General features: G+C 42.9%; 1 protein-coding gene across 5 annotated transcripts in view; it reads left to right on the forward strand.

The window, feature by feature from the left end:
- FRMD4A (FERM domain containing 4A) overlaps positions 1 to 19,149 on the forward strand; it is a 584,597-nt gene that overhangs the window by 137,605 nt on the left and 427,843 nt on the right. The window contains exon 1 of one of the 5 annotated variants that reach the window (XM_044762481.2): positions 6,286 to 6,602. The exons of 3 other annotated variants lie outside the window; for them this stretch is intronic. In XM_044762481.2, the coding sequence (XP_044618416.2) occupies positions 6,570 to 6,602 (33 nt within the window). In that variant the 5' untranslated portion in view covers positions 6,286 to 6,569. Of the gene's footprint in view, positions 1 to 6,285; positions 6,603 to 19,149 lie in introns of those variants that run through there. One more of the 5 variants, XM_070500883.1, reaches the window with a different exon arrangement.

Raw genomic sequence — 19,149 nt, forward strand, 5'->3', positions numbered from 1 at the left:
GTACACAGTCTGTGGTATTTCTGTTACAGCAGCCAGAACGAACTGACATATTTCTTAACATGTATGTGGCTTAGAAGAACCCTGAAGCATCCTGGCGCCAAAATTAGATGAGCTCAGTGGTTAATGAGGCACTTTTAGGATAGAAGAAGGGGGTGGGTTTCTTTCACACCCCCAAAGTGCAAGATGAGCCCATTGGAGAAAAAAGTTCTTGTTCTGTTTATGCAGCTTGTGGATTCAAAGAAGTCTCAAAAGCAGAAACTACTTGGATTCCTCTTTTCTTGTCAATCACTGTCATTTTCGTCCCATCCAAGTCCAGGTTTTGATAAACAATTGCCAGACAAGTTTTGAGAGTGATTTGTCTGAGGCCTCACCTTCCTGAACATTTTGAAAGAAATATCAAGAAAAATTGTTTCCTCTACAATATCCTTCAGCACAATGCCTTTTTTGAAGCTTTGAAAGAAGCACCCCAACAGAAACAGCTTCCTCAGTGCCTTCCACCCGGCTGCCCTCTCTCAGCTTTCTCCTCCGCGCTCCCAAAGGTCCCCTAAGCAAATGCTGGAGTAATGATCTGAGGCCAGGGCAGCTGCTGGCTTCTTCCCTCTCAACAAAAGCACTTAAACCAAACACCTTAAAGAAACTAAAGAAGGAAATGTAAATACCTCTTTGCAAACACTTTGCAAAGCAATGTCACTCTGTTCTTTATCCTTTTGCATAAAACACAGGGGTGGGTAGAGACCCATTTCCAGCTGAAGTTTGCAAGATAATCAAAAAAAGCAGCTTTATTTTTCCCACTGTGTGGCACTTTTTCAGAAAGACAGAACTGCTGGAAGGAGAAGTCTCCCAGGGCTAGATTCCAATTAACTGCTGTACTGATTGCTAATAACTTTAGGCAATCGCTGTTCTTTAGAAAGTGGGACAGAGAATCTGAAAGATCGTTAAGACAAGACGACTGATCAACCAAGACATAGAACCTAACATCACTCTTTCCCCCAGTCTTCGGCAATTTTTACAATGAAAATAGTGACGGAAAAAAAATGGAGAATGAAATGTCGTAGGTCTTATACTTGACATTCAATAACATAAAAGTGCTAGTATGTGTGTCTTGAAGCTCAGATATTGATCCAGAGGTCTGGAAAACACTTTAATAACCATAAAGTATTTCCATCACTCTACACAACTTGCTTTCTCAGAGCTGGGGCAGAGTAAGAAGAATATGAAATTTGGAGTTAGAAGACCTGCGTCTGAGGTTCAAGTTCTGGTTCTACTGTTTGGGAACTCTGTGATCTTGGGTTGGTTATTGCCTCCATTAGCTGACTAACAAACACACTGCCTGGTGCCACACAATGGTCTACATTGGTTGTTTAGAAGCTTGCAGAGTTTTGCTGATCCATCCTAGGCTCTGTTGATCTTGATGGAGCCTGCTCCTAAGTCTGTAGGTTGGATCTTCTTGTATCCTCCTCCTGGAATCAGCAGACTAGCCTGGGTATGTCCTTTCCATTGACATATTCAAGCTTCTGCTTGTACCACCTTTGTTAACATTCCATTGGCCAACCCAAATCCCATAGCCATACCCAGAGGAAGTGAGAGAGCATGGCAAAGTCTGGATAGCAAATGCTGTGGGTAACAAAATGCATGAATAATTGAGACTAAATGATACCACCTACCACGAGACTTAATTCTCTTAATCTCAGTTCCCGCATCAATTAAATGGGAATAGTATACCTTGAAAATTAAAAGAGATGGCACTTTAAAAAGTACTTAACTCAAGGCCAGAACAAAGTTAATACTCAGTAAAGTTTCCTTTCTTCCTTTTCACCTTGCCAAACTTGCAAAATGGAAATTAATTCCTGCCACACCTAACAGGCTTATTATGAGGGTTCAAAAAGGTAACACATGTGACAGCACTTTGAAAGAATGTCAATCGTTATATAATGTTTGTATTGTAATAACTTACAGAAAGCTTGTCCTTACACGGACACAAATGTAAATTCAAGCATTTGGATATTAAATAACAATTTCCATTGAGCACTTTAGTTTCTCATGTAGTAAGTGGAGATTTTCACTGTAATATGTTTTGATATTTATGTTATAAGGCAAAGCAAATATGTGTGCCCTAAGATGGGGGGCAGAGGCCGGGGAGAGTGGGAAAGCAAGAGGAGATTTGTCGTGTTAGCTAAGTAACTCCATCAGTGTTGCCCAAGATATCTGGAATCAATCCAGGAATCAAATCTTTTCTATCCTTTCTCACCCTAAAGTCTAAATCATAATGAGGATGTTTCCCAATAAGAAATAAAGAATGATGGGTCACAGAGGAAAAAACCTAAATGGTTGTCAGGTCACAATCCTCGTCCCTTAATAAATCGAAGACTGTTCATGAAGCAGGGCAATACAATCCTCAGATAATGAACCTTAATTGTGCAACTGGCGATGGTCTCCAGAGACTACAAGGGGCCTAAAGAAATTAACCTTGGTGGCAAAGATGTGGGGAAGAAAGGGTCAGCGTTTTAGTGCAAGGGAGATGGGAAATCTGAGCCTCTGACCGTGACCTGTCTAATGGCCTTTGTGAAATTTCCAAGAGCTCCTGGCCTAGAGAGGATAATTATGAAGTTCTTTCTTTCTTTTTTTTAACATCAAAATGGAGAAGAAGAATGGCCCAAAGGACAAGAGCATTTGCTAAGAAATGTTCCTTGGTGCCAGGACATTCCCTCCATAGATCAGAAGACCCCACCACACAGTGGACATTCCTTGAGTCAGATTTCAGCTAAGACTCCCTTTCCTTGTGGTGAAAATTTAATTGATATTTGATTGGTTTGTGTATATTTGATTCATTGACTTTTTCTTCCAAGGCTGAGTAATCCCAGATTGTGAATTCTGTCCTTTTGAAGTTGAAGGAACTCCCTTGGAACATGAAGTTGCATGCAGACGCACACCAATTTAAAGAAATCTGGGATGGAGAAATGTGAATCATCGTTCCCACTTCTGAACATTTTGCCAACGTTGATCAATCTCAAGAGTGTCAGGATGCCTAATGATCTGATGATTACTGTACACTGACATCGCACATCTATTGCCCAGGTGCCCATCACTATTACCACCTCTCCTCCTGCCTCCTCTCATCCCCAAATAAATCTAGCTGCTTTATACACATACATAAGAGACGGTATAGGCAATATTTAAAGGACTTGGAAATGATAGGTAATAAATTGACTAATATGTTCCATTTCACAAGTAACTATTTGTATTTACTAAATACAAGACTTATGCTTGATAAACATCTTACATGGTAACTGGCTTGAGTTGGATGGCCAATGAATGTTGGTTTCATGAATAAATAAGTGAAGGAGGTACTAAAAGTAAACATGATGGCCTAAAATAATACAGTTTCAAATGCTTAATTTACAGCCCCTGGCTAATAAAGAACAGACCATTAAATATACAGTTAACTCTGTATATGTCTTATGTTGGTGGAGAAGATTTTTTTAAAAATGGAATTGGGTCAGAAGGAAATGGTGTTCTCACCAGCAGTGGCCTCATGAGCTACATGTAGGTACATTATGTAGGCAAATTACTTAATTGAAGATTTTGCAAATAGCAATAAGAGTAGTCCCTCCCTCATCGAGTGGCTGAGGTTGTATGATCTAATGCATGTACGTCATTTACTGCAGTGCCTCATGCAAGGTAAGTGTTTAACAGCTATTGTCATCTTCATCTTCGTCATCACCTCAGCATCATCTCAAGATCCTAATTTGGTCCTGGGTCCTGTCGATTCCCAGGGGTTTAGTTTAATCAGGGACTTCTCAGATCACCCTGAGAACGTGGTGAGCAACCCTAGACTCTAGGGGCTGAGGGGCTGGAGTGTGAACAACCAGAAAAGTTACACTTTCCTTACGTGGTGTGATAATACGGGATATTCAAAATTCCTTCCTAAAGTCTCTTCCTCTGGCTCAGGAAGGTTGTTGTGGTTCAAAAAACTATGCTTGGAATTTGTCAGAAACCAACCAGCCTTAACGTGTAATCAGTCTAATTATTTGTTTTTTAACTTTGACAGAGTCCCACTCTGTTCTGCCCACTTTGAACTAACTCTTTGGGAGATTTGGGGTCAGAGAGAGTACAAGAAGCAGGGGGTGATCGGTTGTGTCAAAAGACAAAAAACGTCAAGGAGAAAACTCTAGAGAAGTCATCATGATTGGTAATTGTGGTGAGAGGGTCTCTGGGATTAGAAAGGGACAAAAACCCTTCAAAGCAGATCAGAATGCTTCAGCAAAGAGTTATTGAAAGTACAAAGCAAATGATGGATATACCTTGTCTAAGCCATGAGCAATCAAGCAGGATGGTGGCTCAGTGTGGCACATGGAATGAGAGATACCTCAACAGTGAGTGGGATAGCAAGCCTGTTTTAATGTCCAGGGCTAGTAAATGGGGCAGATGAGGAATGATATCTTGAAAAAACAAGAGTGATTTCCAACCTCACTCAAAAAAATAAAGCCTTTGAGGGGAGGAGGAAGGGTTTGGGGAAGAGGAGATGGAATAGAGTTAAAGACGGAGGGGAAGCAACGGAACTCTTGTGGAACAAGTTCGTTTTTACTTGCTTTGGAGAAAGTTAATAATAATAATCCTTGTAGGAGAAGAGTCACAAAGAGAGTGGAGCGATGGTGGAAGGGGAATCTTGTGGTGGGATTTACAATCCTACAGAGAAACACAATAACACAGGTAGGGGTTGATATAAAAAATGAGATAACAGATGGAAGGGCTCAATGAGTCGGTTGAGTTCTGTATCAAACCTGTCAGAGAATATCAGGGCATGGGGACAAGGGCTTTCTCTACTCTCCTGTCCACTGTATCACCATCAACCACAGCAGGTCGCATAGCAGGTGCATTACAACTATTTGTTGAATGATTGAATGAATAAAACAAAAAATTAAGAGACCTCCAACACTAGGATATTGAGTAAGATAAAGCAACGTTTAAGCCAATGACAAGAGAAACAAGGTCCAGAGGCCTCCAGAAATGGCAAAGATCTTTTATATGAGGAAAGAGTATTGCTCTCAATATATTCAGGCTATTGAAGATTTGTCAGGGTCTTAAGACTCTGGTCAAAGGATGTAAGTACCTGGTTAAGTGAGAATGAGGTTGCAGTCATGCACCTAAGTCTAGCAGAGAAAAGTTAAGAATAGGGAACTAGGGACTAGCCAAAGAGGTGAATCAGGGGGTAGTATAGTTGGTGTAGACTCTGAAGCTCTTTAGAATGCAGATGTATGAACTGGAGGAGAAAACGTGGGTTAATCAAAGATCGAGAACATGAAGGAAGGAAGAGGAAGGGGAAGAGGACCATGCTATGACACCATCTGGGGGACAGCATGTGCATCACCCTATCTTGGCGATGTATTGGGAGTCAGGCAAAAATGCAGCAGATAGAGAGACAAATTCCATCCAAGGGACAAGGGACGGGGGCATCAGCTTTAAATATCATCGGCGAGTTCACATATGGCGTGTGTGTGTCACAAATATGACGGGAAAGCTTTTGTCATGGCATAGATGTTCTTAGCTATGGTAAAGGAATCAACAGTCGAGGTAGAGATGCCGAATTATTTCCACATAGAGAATTTCTCAAGCATAAGAAAGTTCAAGAAATTCTCATCCTTTCAAGTTCATTATGCCCTGACCCAGGTCTTTGCAACGTTATTTCATTGTCTCCTTTTTACAAGTGACAGGGAATGCTGAATGAAAGTCAATCCTGGTTTATTTGCAGTCCTGGACAGCACACACATTTATTATTTAATGCTCAGCTGTTTAGGGAGCCACTTCTAAAAATCTGTTTTTGAAACTTTTCCTAAGAAGAGGCTATGCCAATATGCTTCTAAACATCTGATCAAACAGAAAGAAAAAAAAATCCAGTTAACTGTCTAGATGTTATGTCAACATTGGGCTAAACAAATGGGTATTTAGAAATATCTAAGTGGGTGAGATTTCTTTTTCAGTTTTCTGCATGCAAACCAGAAAACCCGCTGAGCAATGGTGGCAACTGGATCCATTGCTGTGGGGGTCCTGTTTCTTAAAAGAGAAATGAATGGATAGAGCTAGGCAGTGCCTTCAGCTGTCAGCTCTAGAGAGAGTAACCACAGAGCTGAACCTGGGGAGCCACGGGATGCCCCGTCAGGCTCAGCCCCCCTGGCCTCCTGTCCTGGGTGGGCAGCTCCTGGGTTTGATTCAGATCACTTTTCTTGGCTCAAACGCGGTCCCTAAGACAGGGATCATTTGTCAAGTGAGCATGGTACACAGAGAGCTGTAGGCAGATTATGGAAAGAGAGAGGGAGGAGAGAGAGGGAGGAGAGAGAGCGCGGGAGAGAGAAAGAGAGAGAGGGAAGAGGGTGAGGAGAGGAGCAGGCTTCTCAGTGCTTTTCAGGCACTGGAGATTCAAGTTAGACAGGGTGGTGGTGCCACGGCGCCACTGGGGAGAGGGGAGCGCCTGGCGACTCCCGACATGGCTCTTTTCATGTGGGATGCTTAAGGACGGCACGCAGAGAGAGTAACTTGGAGAAGAGAGAAACTGGCATGAGGATTCCGCCAAAATGGAAGGGCTCCTGTCTCCGATGAGGACGAAGGTAAGGGGAGTGAATCTCGATTTCTTTTGATTCTGCTTGGAGGTGCAGAAAAGGCAGCTGAGGTGCCCAGAGCCTCTGTGAATGGGAGGCTCACTGAGCTTTTGTCTTGTTTCAGAACTGGGCTGGCGAATGCAACTGGATCTCTCAAAGAATAGGCTTGCCTCAAAGGCAGCGCGATCTGTGGGAAGGGGAGAGCAGGGGGAGAGAACCATCTGTCAGTGTGGACAATGGGAATCTTGTAAATGAGTTCTCCTCTCGGTTGATTAGACAGCCATATTTTAGCAGGATTTCCAGTCACTCTTCCTTAGGGGCTGTGCAACCCTCGGAGCTGTTCGTTGCAGGAAGTACCTATTTCTCAGGCTGCAATGCTGTTTAACAGGAGGAGTAACATGTTTAAAGCAGAGCATGCCCAGCTCCCGCTTGAAATATCCTCTTTCCTCCTCCTCTTCAGAGCAAGAGGGCCAGGGAATCCTCTGGAAAGTAGGTTAATGCATTCCGGAAGCCACTGTGTTCTCGGAGAACTACCAGACCTGCAGAAAAGATTCGAGAGTGGTGGACTAACCTGACATCTTGAACTTGGTCCTGTAACATTTAGGAACGCTCATGGGGAACTGCTTACTGTCTCCTGGAGACTCTGGGAACTTGTTCTGCTCAGCTGGAGTTTCCTTTTTTACTTGAGAAATGATACCTTAAAGATGGGGCTTTCCACTGAAAGCTCAGGTGATGAGGGAGATATTTGATATCTGCTATATCCACATAGAACTCTAAATGGGTGAGCCAAAAGTTCCAAATAATCCTAGATATATTACTTTTCTTATTCCGATATTTCCAAAAGGTCAGGGGGAAATTGGCTCTCAAACAACACAGCAGAGTTAAAGCCAATAGAATGAGGATTTGATGGACCTCATCCCTTTGATGCTCTGGTTAGTGATTCCAACACAAACAGACTCTTTTGTCATTGAACATTGTTTTCCTGCTAGTTAATGAACATGACCATAATGTTTTAAGAGAAGGTTAGAACTAGGGTCCTAAACATGAAAGCGTCCCATCCTTTGGGAGAATTCCCCATCTTCCTGTCGTGTTCACCACTTGTCTGTCTGATAGTCAATCATTAGGAGGATAACCCCAAGTAGGGGTTTGTCACCAAAGGTTCTAATTCCAGCCCATTGGCTGGCTGGCTGGCTGATCTCCTGTGAGAGCCCCTCTGTGACCCGTTTGTTCTCGCTTCGCATGCAGCTGAAGTCGTGATGGTTGTAGGTAGCATGTCTCAACCCAAGGGGCTGTGGAAACAGCAGGTACTGTTCCACATATCTTTTACCACCGCAAAGAAAATGGCAAATGGCAGTGGATTCTTGGTTCCCTTTATTGACAGAGTGGGGTGTGAATGATTTAGGGAATGGCATTAGAATCTGTTCATTTGGCCAGCTTTTGAAATTGCTGCCTCAGATACTCTCCTGGTATTGTGCACTCTTGGGCTCCCGTCAGACCTATGGATCTGAGCTTCGAAACCTTACGCAAGCACAACTCTCCTAGACTTCGAGGGGAGTTCCCTATGCAAATGAATCAGGACCCAGGCACTGCATAAATCTCACTGTGCGCCGATTAAAACGGCATGCTATCGCAGGGGGAGAAATGGGTGTCAGTGGGTCAGACGACTCATATATTATGTTTATCAGTTGAATTCACATCATGGCTTGTTCTTTAACCATCGTATCATCTAATGAACGTTGAGACTATGGGGGTTTGGGTCTCACCAAAGTTCAAACAAAAAATCTCTACATAGCCAACTGACTTACTGAAACCCTTTAATTTTTAGGTTTCAAGGGATATGTGTGTGTGTCTTAAATTGTTTCTGTGAATTATTTTTTTAATCTCTTTAATTGTGACTCTGGATATAGATATTTCCATACTGAAGCTTCAAATCACACGTGGATTTTGTAACGTACAGTGTTATTATGATTCAAGGAACAAGACCTGACTGTAGGACTGCAAACAGGTCCCATTGATAAGCCTCAGCTTTGGTTCCTAAATGGTTATGTGCTGTGTTGTTGAAATTACTCAGTGACTTTTTTTCAAATTTATCCAAAGACTTATATCACTGACAATGTTGCTATTCTAAAACTTTGATCCACATTATGCCTCATTAAGTCTGTTCTGGAATATTCTCCCCCATTAGTAAGGAGTTAGCTTGAAGTTTCCGATTTCATGGTATCATGATGGGTTGGACAAAGAGAGTCTCCTAGAGCTAAATTTTGGTGTCTTATGGTTACTTAATAACTAACTGACAGTTTAAAGCAAGTGTCGAGGTAAATTGGACATCATGCAGTAATTTCATTATGCCACGTAATAGGCTTAACCAGTCTAAATCATGGGTGCTTAATGCATTTTTATCTTGGGATTTGCATAATTAGCACATAAATATGCATGAGATTAACTGGAAGTGGCAAAAAGGGGTGGGCAAAATGGTCAGGACTATTAAACTTAAGACAGTTGCAAAGAGGGCACCTGAGCGCTAGCTGTCTCCTGGGTGGTGGCCATACCTGACATCCGAGAAACAGATAGGGTGGCAGCTGGCCTCCTGTGTCACAGTCAGTGTGTTGTCAGTGACACATGGGCTTAGCACAGCTTTTGGCTTTTGGCTGGATTCACTTGGGCACGTTACTTAGTCTTCTTTTGTTTATAATGCAATCTCAGAGTCTGCAGGCTGATGGATATACTTCTGACTGGCCTCCTGGCAGGCCACGACACAGGCCTCAGGCTCCTAACCATAACAAATGATGTTTGCAGAGGCAGGAGGAAAAAAAAAAGGAAAAAAGAGAGACACTGATTGAGTCATTTCTCCAATGAGGGTAAAGGAAAGGATTTTATAGTTAACCATTTTTGTGCACTTTTTAAATGTGTCCTTTCTTAATTCGATTTTTAATCCTCCAAACTTCATAATTCTCTTTAATCCTCCATGCACTGCCTTTAGTGAATGAGCCTGGCAAAAAATTCCCCTCATTTCAGCTCCTTGGGATTCCTATTTGCCAATGTCTGCTGCAAAATTTGCAAGGAGCACCTGGCTAAGGCCATATGAAATCAAGCCAAGATTGTTCATGGGGGTAAGGAGTGTGCTCTGGAGAAACTACACCATCAAAAGAAGATGAAGAAGGAGGGGGGAGAGAAGAGAAAAGAGAAGAGAGGAGAAGTGGAGAAAACAAGAGGGGAGGGAAGGGAAGATGAATCTGTTGGAGGTCCATCTTTTTCATTTCTTTCAGTTTTATTGAGCTGTAATTGACATATAGCACCACAAAAGTTTAAGGTGTATAGCATAGTGATTTGACTTACATATACTGTGAAATGGTCATCACAATGAGTTTAGTTAACATCCATCACCTCATATAATTATTAAAAAAATTAGTTTCTTCCTCGTGATGAGAACTTTTAGGATCTACTCTCTTAGCAACTTTCAAATACACCATTCAGCCGTGTTAACTATAGTTATCATGTTCTACGTTACACCCCAGGACTTATTTATCTTATAACGGGAAGTTTTTACCTTTCAACTACCTTCATCCAACTCCCCCACCCCAACTCCCCACCTGGGGTAACCGCAAATCTCATCTCTTTTTCTGGGATTTTGGTGTTTTTGTTTTGTTTTAGATTCCACATATGAGTGAGATCATACAGCATTTGTCTTTCTCCATCTGACTTATTTCACTTAGCATAAAGCCCTCAAGGTCCATTCATATTGTCACAAATGGCAGGATTTCCTCCTTTTTAAGGCTGAATAATATTCCATTGTACATATATGTACCACATCTTCTTTATCTATTCATCCATCAATGGACACATGTTGCTTCCAGGTCTTGGCTATTGTAAATAATGCTGCAATAAATATGAGAGCGCAGATATCTCTTCAACATAGTGTCTCTCTTTCCTTAGGGTATTACCCGGAAGTGAAATTGCTGGATCATATAGTAGTTCTATTTTTAATTTTTTGAGGAACTAGAGGCCCATCTTTTATACCGAAATGAGGATACAGATTTTTTTATCAAACACTTCCACGGTAAATGGAGAGTGGATTGAAATTAACATGGAGAGTGGATATTAACTAGCCTTATTGTGCTGATCATTTTGCAATGTATGCAAATATTGAATCATTATGTTTTACACCTGAAACTAATACAATGTTATATGTCAAAAAAAATTAACCTCTCTAGAAAGGATGGAGTATTGACTTGTAAAAAGTTTTAACTGCACAACCCAGTGACTATTTTGTGTGCTAACTAGGGTTTTTAGAATATTGTCATCCTACTGCCTCAATATCTGTTCTCCATTAACAATTACCTAACTCCCAGAGAAGGTGCTTTTTTATCTGTCTGAACTCTCTTATTTCTGCTGCAAAGACATTGTGTCATTTACTGCACTTCAGTTACTTTTTTTAAAAAAAGGAGTGACTTCTGATTTGTGGCATAAAGTAGTTTTCTAAACGAAGTCTTCTGAAAGGATCAGGCCATTTATGGAAGGGACACTTAAAGGGGAAATGGAAGCTGAGCTTATAAAGGACGAGCATTTGAAATGAACACAAGGATTGTGTCCTGCGAGGCCAGCTCTTGTGTCCCCAGGGTAAGTGCCACAGGTAGCTGCAGTTAGTTCAAGAACGATCCTTCTCCACCACTCTTCAATTTTGGAAGCACATTAGATACTGATGTAAGATGTGAAACTTCTAAAATTACAGACGATATAGATAGCAAAAGAAAGAATCAGAAGAGTACAGTCAAAAGCTCTCCGACTCTTTAGACCAATTACCATAGAGTATGTGAAACCCTTAAAGTCACTTGGAATTATGCTAAATCTGCTTGAAACTTTGCCAGGACTCCGTGGAGAATACTGCCTGAAACGGCCCATTGTGGTTCACCTATTCGGTACGTGGATTCTAATAAAATATTGGAATCTCCCTTGCAAGGAGCTCTGTGAACTAGACATCAGTAAGGACTAAAGAATGGTGGAGCCTGAATGGGGAAGACCAGGGAAAGCTTGATAATTCCTTTCAAACACGTTAAATATACTCAAGATGATTCCCCAGCTGAGGACAGGCTGTGCTTTACGGAGGCTTCACTGATGGAGGAATTCCTTCATCGGTGATGGAGCTGAAACGTGACAACTTTAGACGAAATTCAAGGAAACATTTCGTGACATCAAAATGTTTTCCCGAGAAAGGTTGATACAGTTTCTAATCTGGAGGCCTCGGAGACAGGTAAGGATGATCCTACCTGAGAAGCTAGGAGGAGTCTTTAAGACATTCCATGTTTTATGGTGCTGTGAGTTTTTACCACAAAACCAATAAAACCAGAAATAGGTTTGTTTACGAGCCATGCATCCACTCCTTTACAAAGAGCTACTGTAATGCTTTTATTGAACCGCTCGACACAGTTGGGTGCAAATAGGAAACAAGTGTATTCTTTTTCAGACAACCACTTTCAAGGCTCCTGTGAATTGTGGAAAGGAATTTGAAGACTATAGGACAATTTATTAGGTTAATGAAAAGGAGACGTGCGAGGCACCATAGCCTATCCTAATCAGATCCCCCTGGGTTCAAACCCTAACTCTGCCACTTACTGGGGTGTAACTTTTCTGAGCCTCAGTTTTCTCGTGTGTAAGAGGTATCCAATAATAGGACCTATATCATAGGTTGTTGTGAGAAGGAAGTAAGTTAATGCCTATAAAGTCTTGGCACACTGGAATAAATGTTAGCTATTGCTAGTGTGAATGTGCGAACAAATGCATAAATGACCATGTGCGGAAACAAACATCTTGTGACAAATATTTGGAATGAATTGTGTCACAGTTGTGAATACAAGTAGGAAAAGCAGACTATCCATTTTCGAGAGGACGCTGTTAGCTGGAACACAGAAGGAGAACTCCTTCCACCTGCAAGATCCCTATGAAGTTGGGTCCTCCTCCCGCAAGGTGAAGCTGAAAGGGCTCAGATAAAACAGATGGCTTTGTAGCAGAAACCAGCTCTCATTACAAGAAGGCCTTTCACAACAGATAACTATGATAGGTAGATTGCTTAGAAGAAAAGACTGGAGATTTGGCTTAAGCCAAAAGATTTCGTGTCCAGGACCTCAAGAAAATCACTTTTCTGCTCTGGTCCTTGGTTTTGTCATCTCATAACTGAAATCTTAATAAAGTAGCCATCTTTTGCGTGGATGTTAGCTCAGGGCCAGCCTTCCTCAGCAAAAAGAGGGAGATTGGCAGCAGTTAGCTCAGGGCTAATCTTCCTCAAAGAAAAAAAAAAAAGCCTTTTTTTTGTGCTGTGGAGCATACATTTCCTCATGTGATCTTCACTCCAGTGGGTACAGCACGGCAATCAGCAAGCTACACGCAGGGGCCCCCCCACCCCCGACAAGAGCTGGTTAGCCAGGTACCAGCACATCACTGCCCATGACCCGCATGACAAAGTCCAGGTGTCAGAGCTGGACTTCCAGGCTCACTGTGACCTGAGCTCACACCTCTTCATTCTCCTCCCGACATCCTACCCCAGCAGTTCTCAGGCTTCAGTTGAACATTCAAATACCCTGGAGTGTGTTTAAAAGTGCAGATTCCTGGGCCTCTCTTCCAGAGACTTGGATTCAGGAGTCTGAGATGAGGCCCAGGAGCCTGCATTTTGTCAAAAGGCTGCATGATGCTGATGCGGGTGATCCTTTCACTGCATGGGCCTCGACCCCGTAGCCTCGCGGAAGGTCTTGCAGCTCCTGGAAGCTGCCAGATCTTTGAGCACACCATTCTCTCTGGCTCAAGCACTGTCCTCCCCATCCGGCCCTGTCTGTCCCCTCTGCTGGCTCTAACTTCCCCTTCCGGTGGCAGACCAGATGCCACTTCCTCTGGAACGTCAAGACTGGGGTGGGTGCCATAGCTCGCTCTGCTTACCTTGGCCCCAGCCTTCCTTACCCTCAGTAGCCATGTAAGTATTCGATCCTTTTGCAACATCAGGACCAGGGCCTCTTGAAAGTAGGTTCACTGTTTCTTGTTCACGCTCTTCTGCTTAGGACATAGCATGGTGCAAGCAAAACTGTCGGTCCTCAGTGCATCTGTGCTGATTAAATGCATGAGCACAGAGCACGTACAGCTCTCTAAGGGCTTGTGGAGGTCCTATAAATACTGGGCATTGAGCAGGTGTCATGCGACCAGAGTGGCTGGTTAGAACCAGTGGAGATCCATCTCCACAAAATAGGATGGGAGAATTCCGCGGGTGAGACCCCTGAGCAGAATTTTCAGGGGCGAATGGTGGGGAGGTCATCGATGGAGTGTTTCGATAGCAGCCAGGGTTAAGAGACGCTGGAGTGGAGAAAACCGTAACTGAGGGCTAACGATGACTTCAGCTTGGGGTCATTGTTACCCTGACTTACATTCAGAACTTTCGATTCCAAAATGTTTCAGTGACTCTACTCTTGTTGAAAAAGTAAATGACTCTTTTTCCGGATAAAACAAGGCTGTGTTTACTCCAGGCAAATGGGAAAAAATGCTGACTTTATTTTCTTTTCCTGCCACTGTTTCTCAATAGGGAGCGTAAACTAGCTAAAAAAGGTAAAAACAAGTTAATTCCTTGCATCATTACAAAACGATAGCAATCAATGCTTTGAGGTAACTATGCATTAACGACAATAATATATTAGTACAATGTAACAATATGTAAATATAACAGCTATTATATAGTATAGTAGTATTTTAATATAACATGGCAATATATTATAAACATTTCAGTAGATATCTATTAATCTATTGAGATAACATGTTAATATATTACTTATACAATATTGGTATTGGTTAGAAATATGATATAGTATATTAATAAAATATCTTGATGTATTAATTATAAACTATTAATATACTTAATATATTAAATAATATATTTTAATAACAATTAATAGCAATTGCCATTTATTGACCATTTACAATAAGGACTAATATTTTACTTTTTTTTTTTTAAAGATTTTATTTTTTTCCTTTTTCTCCCAAAGACCCCCGGTACATAGTTGTGTATGTTTTAGCTGTGGGTCCTTCTAGTTGTGGCATGTGGGATGCCGCCTCAGCATGGTTTGATGAGCGGTGCCATGTCCGCGCCCAGGGTTCGAACTGGCAAAACCCTGGGCCGTCGAAGCAGAGTGTGCGAACTTAACCACTCGGCCGTGGGGCCAGCGCCAGGACAAGTATTTTACTTTTTTAAAAAGAATCTCAAATCCTTATAAGAATTTTGAAATCAGGTGTTTTTAACCTCATCTCATAGATGGGAAACAAGGCTCCAAGGGGTCGAGTTCCCCAGAGTGGAGATGTTGAGTGGAGAGTAAGGAGGAAAAGAGTCTGCGTTCTGCCTCCATTGCCTTGTTGTAAACTGAGAGTAAAGAGAGGATGAACTGTACAGAATTAGCTTACTGTTGAATCCGCCAGGCCATTTCTTGTTAACCACGTGAATCCTGAGACGGCTTGATTCCTGAGAAACCTTATCTTAGGAGCTGCAGAAACTGGCTTTGGAATCACCTGGGGTGCTGGAGCCTGGGGGGTCCGTGCCAGCTGCCTGAGAGGAAGCACCGGGCACAGGCACAGAGACGCCCCTGCGTGGTCTCTGCAGACGGAGCAGATCCCATTTCCCAAGAGTGGAGGCTGTGGCGCTTTAAGACTAAGCCTGGGCAGACGCAGGAGGCAAAGCTTGCCGCACGCCCCAGAAGGTGGGTGAAAGAGCCAGTAGACTGGAAATGCCAGCCTGCTAACTGTCAGGCTTTCAGAGCCGTGGCTGGTTTAAAGCCTTTCCCATCTCATGCCAAGAAAAGTCCTGTTGGCTCAGGAGATTTCATGAAGTCACTGTGGAAGCCGTCCGGATGGCCCTGCGGAATGAAAAAATGCACAGGCCATTGGCTTCATCAGCTGGGATGACAGGGCCTAAGGTGGCCTCTCCTGGGCACTGGGAGGTGAAGCTGCACTTGCAGGGGAAGAGCGTCAACTGGTGAAAAGAAGACAGATGAGAGCCCGCCAGCCACGAACCTCATGGTGTGTAATTAAACTGAAACATGAGTGTGGCAGGTAAAATGAACCATGGTGGAGGCAGGGCAAGGAGTGAGGGGAGGATTTCTGAGACACCCTGAAATACCATAAAGGGGGAGTTGATTTATTGATGCTAATTCTGCTCCTTCTGGTAGATCCGCTTGCTGCATCCCAAGCAGTGGGAGAAGAGAACTCTTAGCAGCAAAGTTGTTGAGAAGGGAAAAGTCATCTGGCCGTTCTTCGATCTTATGTCCTTATTCATCCAACAAGGAGTTAGGAAGGGCTCATGTGGAGCATCAGGCAGGAAACACGTTTCCTGGTGTCAAGGTTGCACAAACAGAAGGAGACGTGTGAAAGTGTCTACAGACAGGATAGAGCCACCCAACCACTTGCCCTGGAAAACAAATTGGTAGATGCTAGAAGTGGGAGAAAATGATCTTTTCCAGAGGCCACGTTCCTTTTCACTAACTGTGATGCTTTTAATACAAGTGGATGATAGCAATTGGGTGAATTAACTTCACATTGATATTCAAAGGGAATTACGTTAATGGTAATGACTGTCTTCAAAGGGGTAAAAATGCCTGAAGGAGGATCCCATTTAGTCTCCTAAGGTTTCCTTTATCTTACACAAAAGAGCATGACCTCGGACGGACGTATTTTCTAAATGGGGAAACTGAAGTGTAGTCATTTCTCCTAAGATTTCAAAGTCAAATCCTGTATTTAACACGAGGGGAACCAGTTTAGAATACAGTGTTGGATACGATGAAATTTGATCAAGGCGAAAGGCCTGACAAAGAATTGGCTTTGAGAACTAGAATAACCCCAAGTACATACATGGATGCTCTATTATTCTTTAGTCCTAGAGATTTTTTGCCAGGAGATACATATTTAGCACATGTGTCCAAGCACGTATGTATGTATGTGTGTGTGTGTGTGTAGCTGTCATTCACTTTCAAAATTGATGCCCCTGAAGATGATTGCCATGCCAGTGTATGTGATAGGAATGGAGCAGGGTTTAGGTCTTACTCTACAGGCTATACAGCCGCATTTAATTTATTTTACACGTTGAGTAAATCATGGATAGCTCTTGGGTAGGAGTCTTGGGCATGTCTATCATGGGTAGACTAGAAAAATATTAACATCCACTCTAAGATGCTTTGGTTTTAATTTTAGGGATAAATAAGACAATGAACCATAGAACGTGCCTAGGATATGTCATAGTATATGCCAAGGAGTGAAGAACATTTACATTCTCTCATTACTGACCAATAGAAATAGAATTCAAGCCACAAGGCGAGCCACATGTATAATTTTAAATTTTCTAGTAGCCACATTCAAAAAATAAAGACATAAGTATAAGTAATCTTAATATATTTTATTTAGCTAAATATATGCAGTATATTATCATTTCCCCATGAAATCAATATAAAAATTATGAATGAGGTATTTTACATTCTTTTTTTAATGCGGTCTTCAAAATCTGGCGTGCATTTTATGTTTATGGCACGTCTCCATCCAAACTGGCCACATTTCAAATGCTCAATGGACATGCGTGCTTAGTGGCCATTGTGCTAGACCGGGCAGCCCTAACTGATTTATGGGTACAGCCGAAGAAGCCATAAAGCTGAGATTTGTCTAATACTGGTAAATTGCAATTGCTGTTTTAATGGCTGATTTTGACAATGCAGTCTCTGCCCAGTGCTATTTTGTAATCAGGATTTTGGCACAGTCCAGGACCTCCGGTACAAGCATATTTTGCGGGATGAATGCCCGGAGTGCTTTGACCTCTGTCATGAAAGCTGACGGTCACATACAAAGAATGAATTAGCTCAGTGCTCCCATTGTGCAGGAGGGACACAGGGTCAGGTCCAAGGGGACATGTGGACACTGGGGAACAGAGTAGTTCTAAGTGGTTGACGTGGTTGGTTTCCACGCTTTACGTCCAGTCAATTTAACGTTAATCTTGAGTTTCTCGTTTTCTGCGTCCCAAGTATTGCTTCAGGTCTTCCCTTGGGTTTCATTGATCCCTGTAGGGATTTTCCATAGTGAGTTGCTGTGGGCTCCAGGGTTGAGCTGTCCTCAGCTGAGGACAGTTTCCCTCCACACTCCCCAAATAGCGGAATCCAGGGTCTTGGCCTTGCTGACCACTCTTATGGGAGGCCTCCAGATCTCTACCCCCAGCCCACACCTCTCTTTCAATTTTCGTGGCTACATAACCAAATAGTTTTTGGCTCTTGTTGTTTTTTTCTTCAACCCCTAGATATTCCAGAGACATTTTTAACTTACTATAAGTGTGAACTCATCATTAGCCCCCTCAAGCTGCTCCTCTCTCTGTGTCCCCCATCTCACTAAGTGGCAGCCCCTCCATCCAGGCCCAAGCCAAGGACCTGGTTCTGTACCCACCCCTCCTTTCCCTTACTCTTCACACCCCATCAGTTTCCACGTCCTGTGATGTCCTCTGTTCGATATACCTAAGGTCTATCCCTTCCTCATCATCCACATGGTCACAGTTCTGTGCAAGTGGCCATCTTTTGACTGAATTCTTGCCATAGTTTCCTAGCTGGGCTTCTGGTCTCCAAGACTTACTTCCTCTAATCCATCAATTCACTGCTGATAGAGCCACTATTCTGAAACACAAATGGCATCATGCCATTTTTCTTCTCACAGTTCCCCTCTAGCTCCTCCCATTGCTTACAGAAAAAATTTTCCCTCCATCTGTGTGACATTCAGGCTTTTCAGGATCGGGTCCCTGCCTACCTGTTCAGTCTCTGCTGTTGCCACCGCCGTCTGGGAGGTTATGCTGGACCATTACTGATACTTCACCTAAAATCCATGGCTTCTCTGGCCTCCATGTCTTTGTACGTGCTGAATCTTGCGTCTAGATCCTGCTCTCCTTGTCTGTCTGAAAATTCCGTCGTCCTCTCAAAGTTGACTCAGATGTTGCTTCTACCGTGAATCATTCCCCGACGTGAGGGGTCCACTATCACACCCACTACCCCTGTACAGACATCCCACCTGCAACACAGGCGTTCAACAGATAGTTGCTGAAAAAGGCAAAACCACCATATAAAGATTAAGTTCTCAGGCTTGTCCCACATGGATAGTCAGTTTGGCTAGATGCAGAGTCAACATTTCCTTCATTCAATATCTGCCTCATGTCCTGTGCATGCTGGATCATGGAAGGCAAAGATTCACCCACAGGTGTGTGGATGCCAGATGCTTAATACCAGGTAGCCTTCATCACAGCCAGAGCAGCAGAGCTTACCTGCAGCAGGAACTGTGTCACTGCTGGTGTTGGCTGGGCCCCAGGATGACGGGTTCAATGATGCTATCTGCTAAGTTCCAGCCACTCTTCTTAGTGCATGAGTCAGGTGTTTTCATCCCCATTTTAAAGTTGAGGAAACTGAGGCTCAAAAAAAGTCAAGTGACTTTGCCAAGGTCCCATACCCACTAAGGGGATAGAAGAAGGATCTGAACCCTTATTCAGCCACAAACGTCACACTCCTTCCAGCATACCAAATGC

Source organism: Equus asinus, chromosome 29 (assembly GCF_041296235.1).
Source record: "Equus asinus isolate D_3611 breed Donkey chromosome 29, EquAss-T2T_v2, whole genome shotgun sequence".
Lineage (NCBI taxonomy): Eukaryota > Metazoa > Chordata > Mammalia > Perissodactyla > Equidae > Equus > Equus asinus.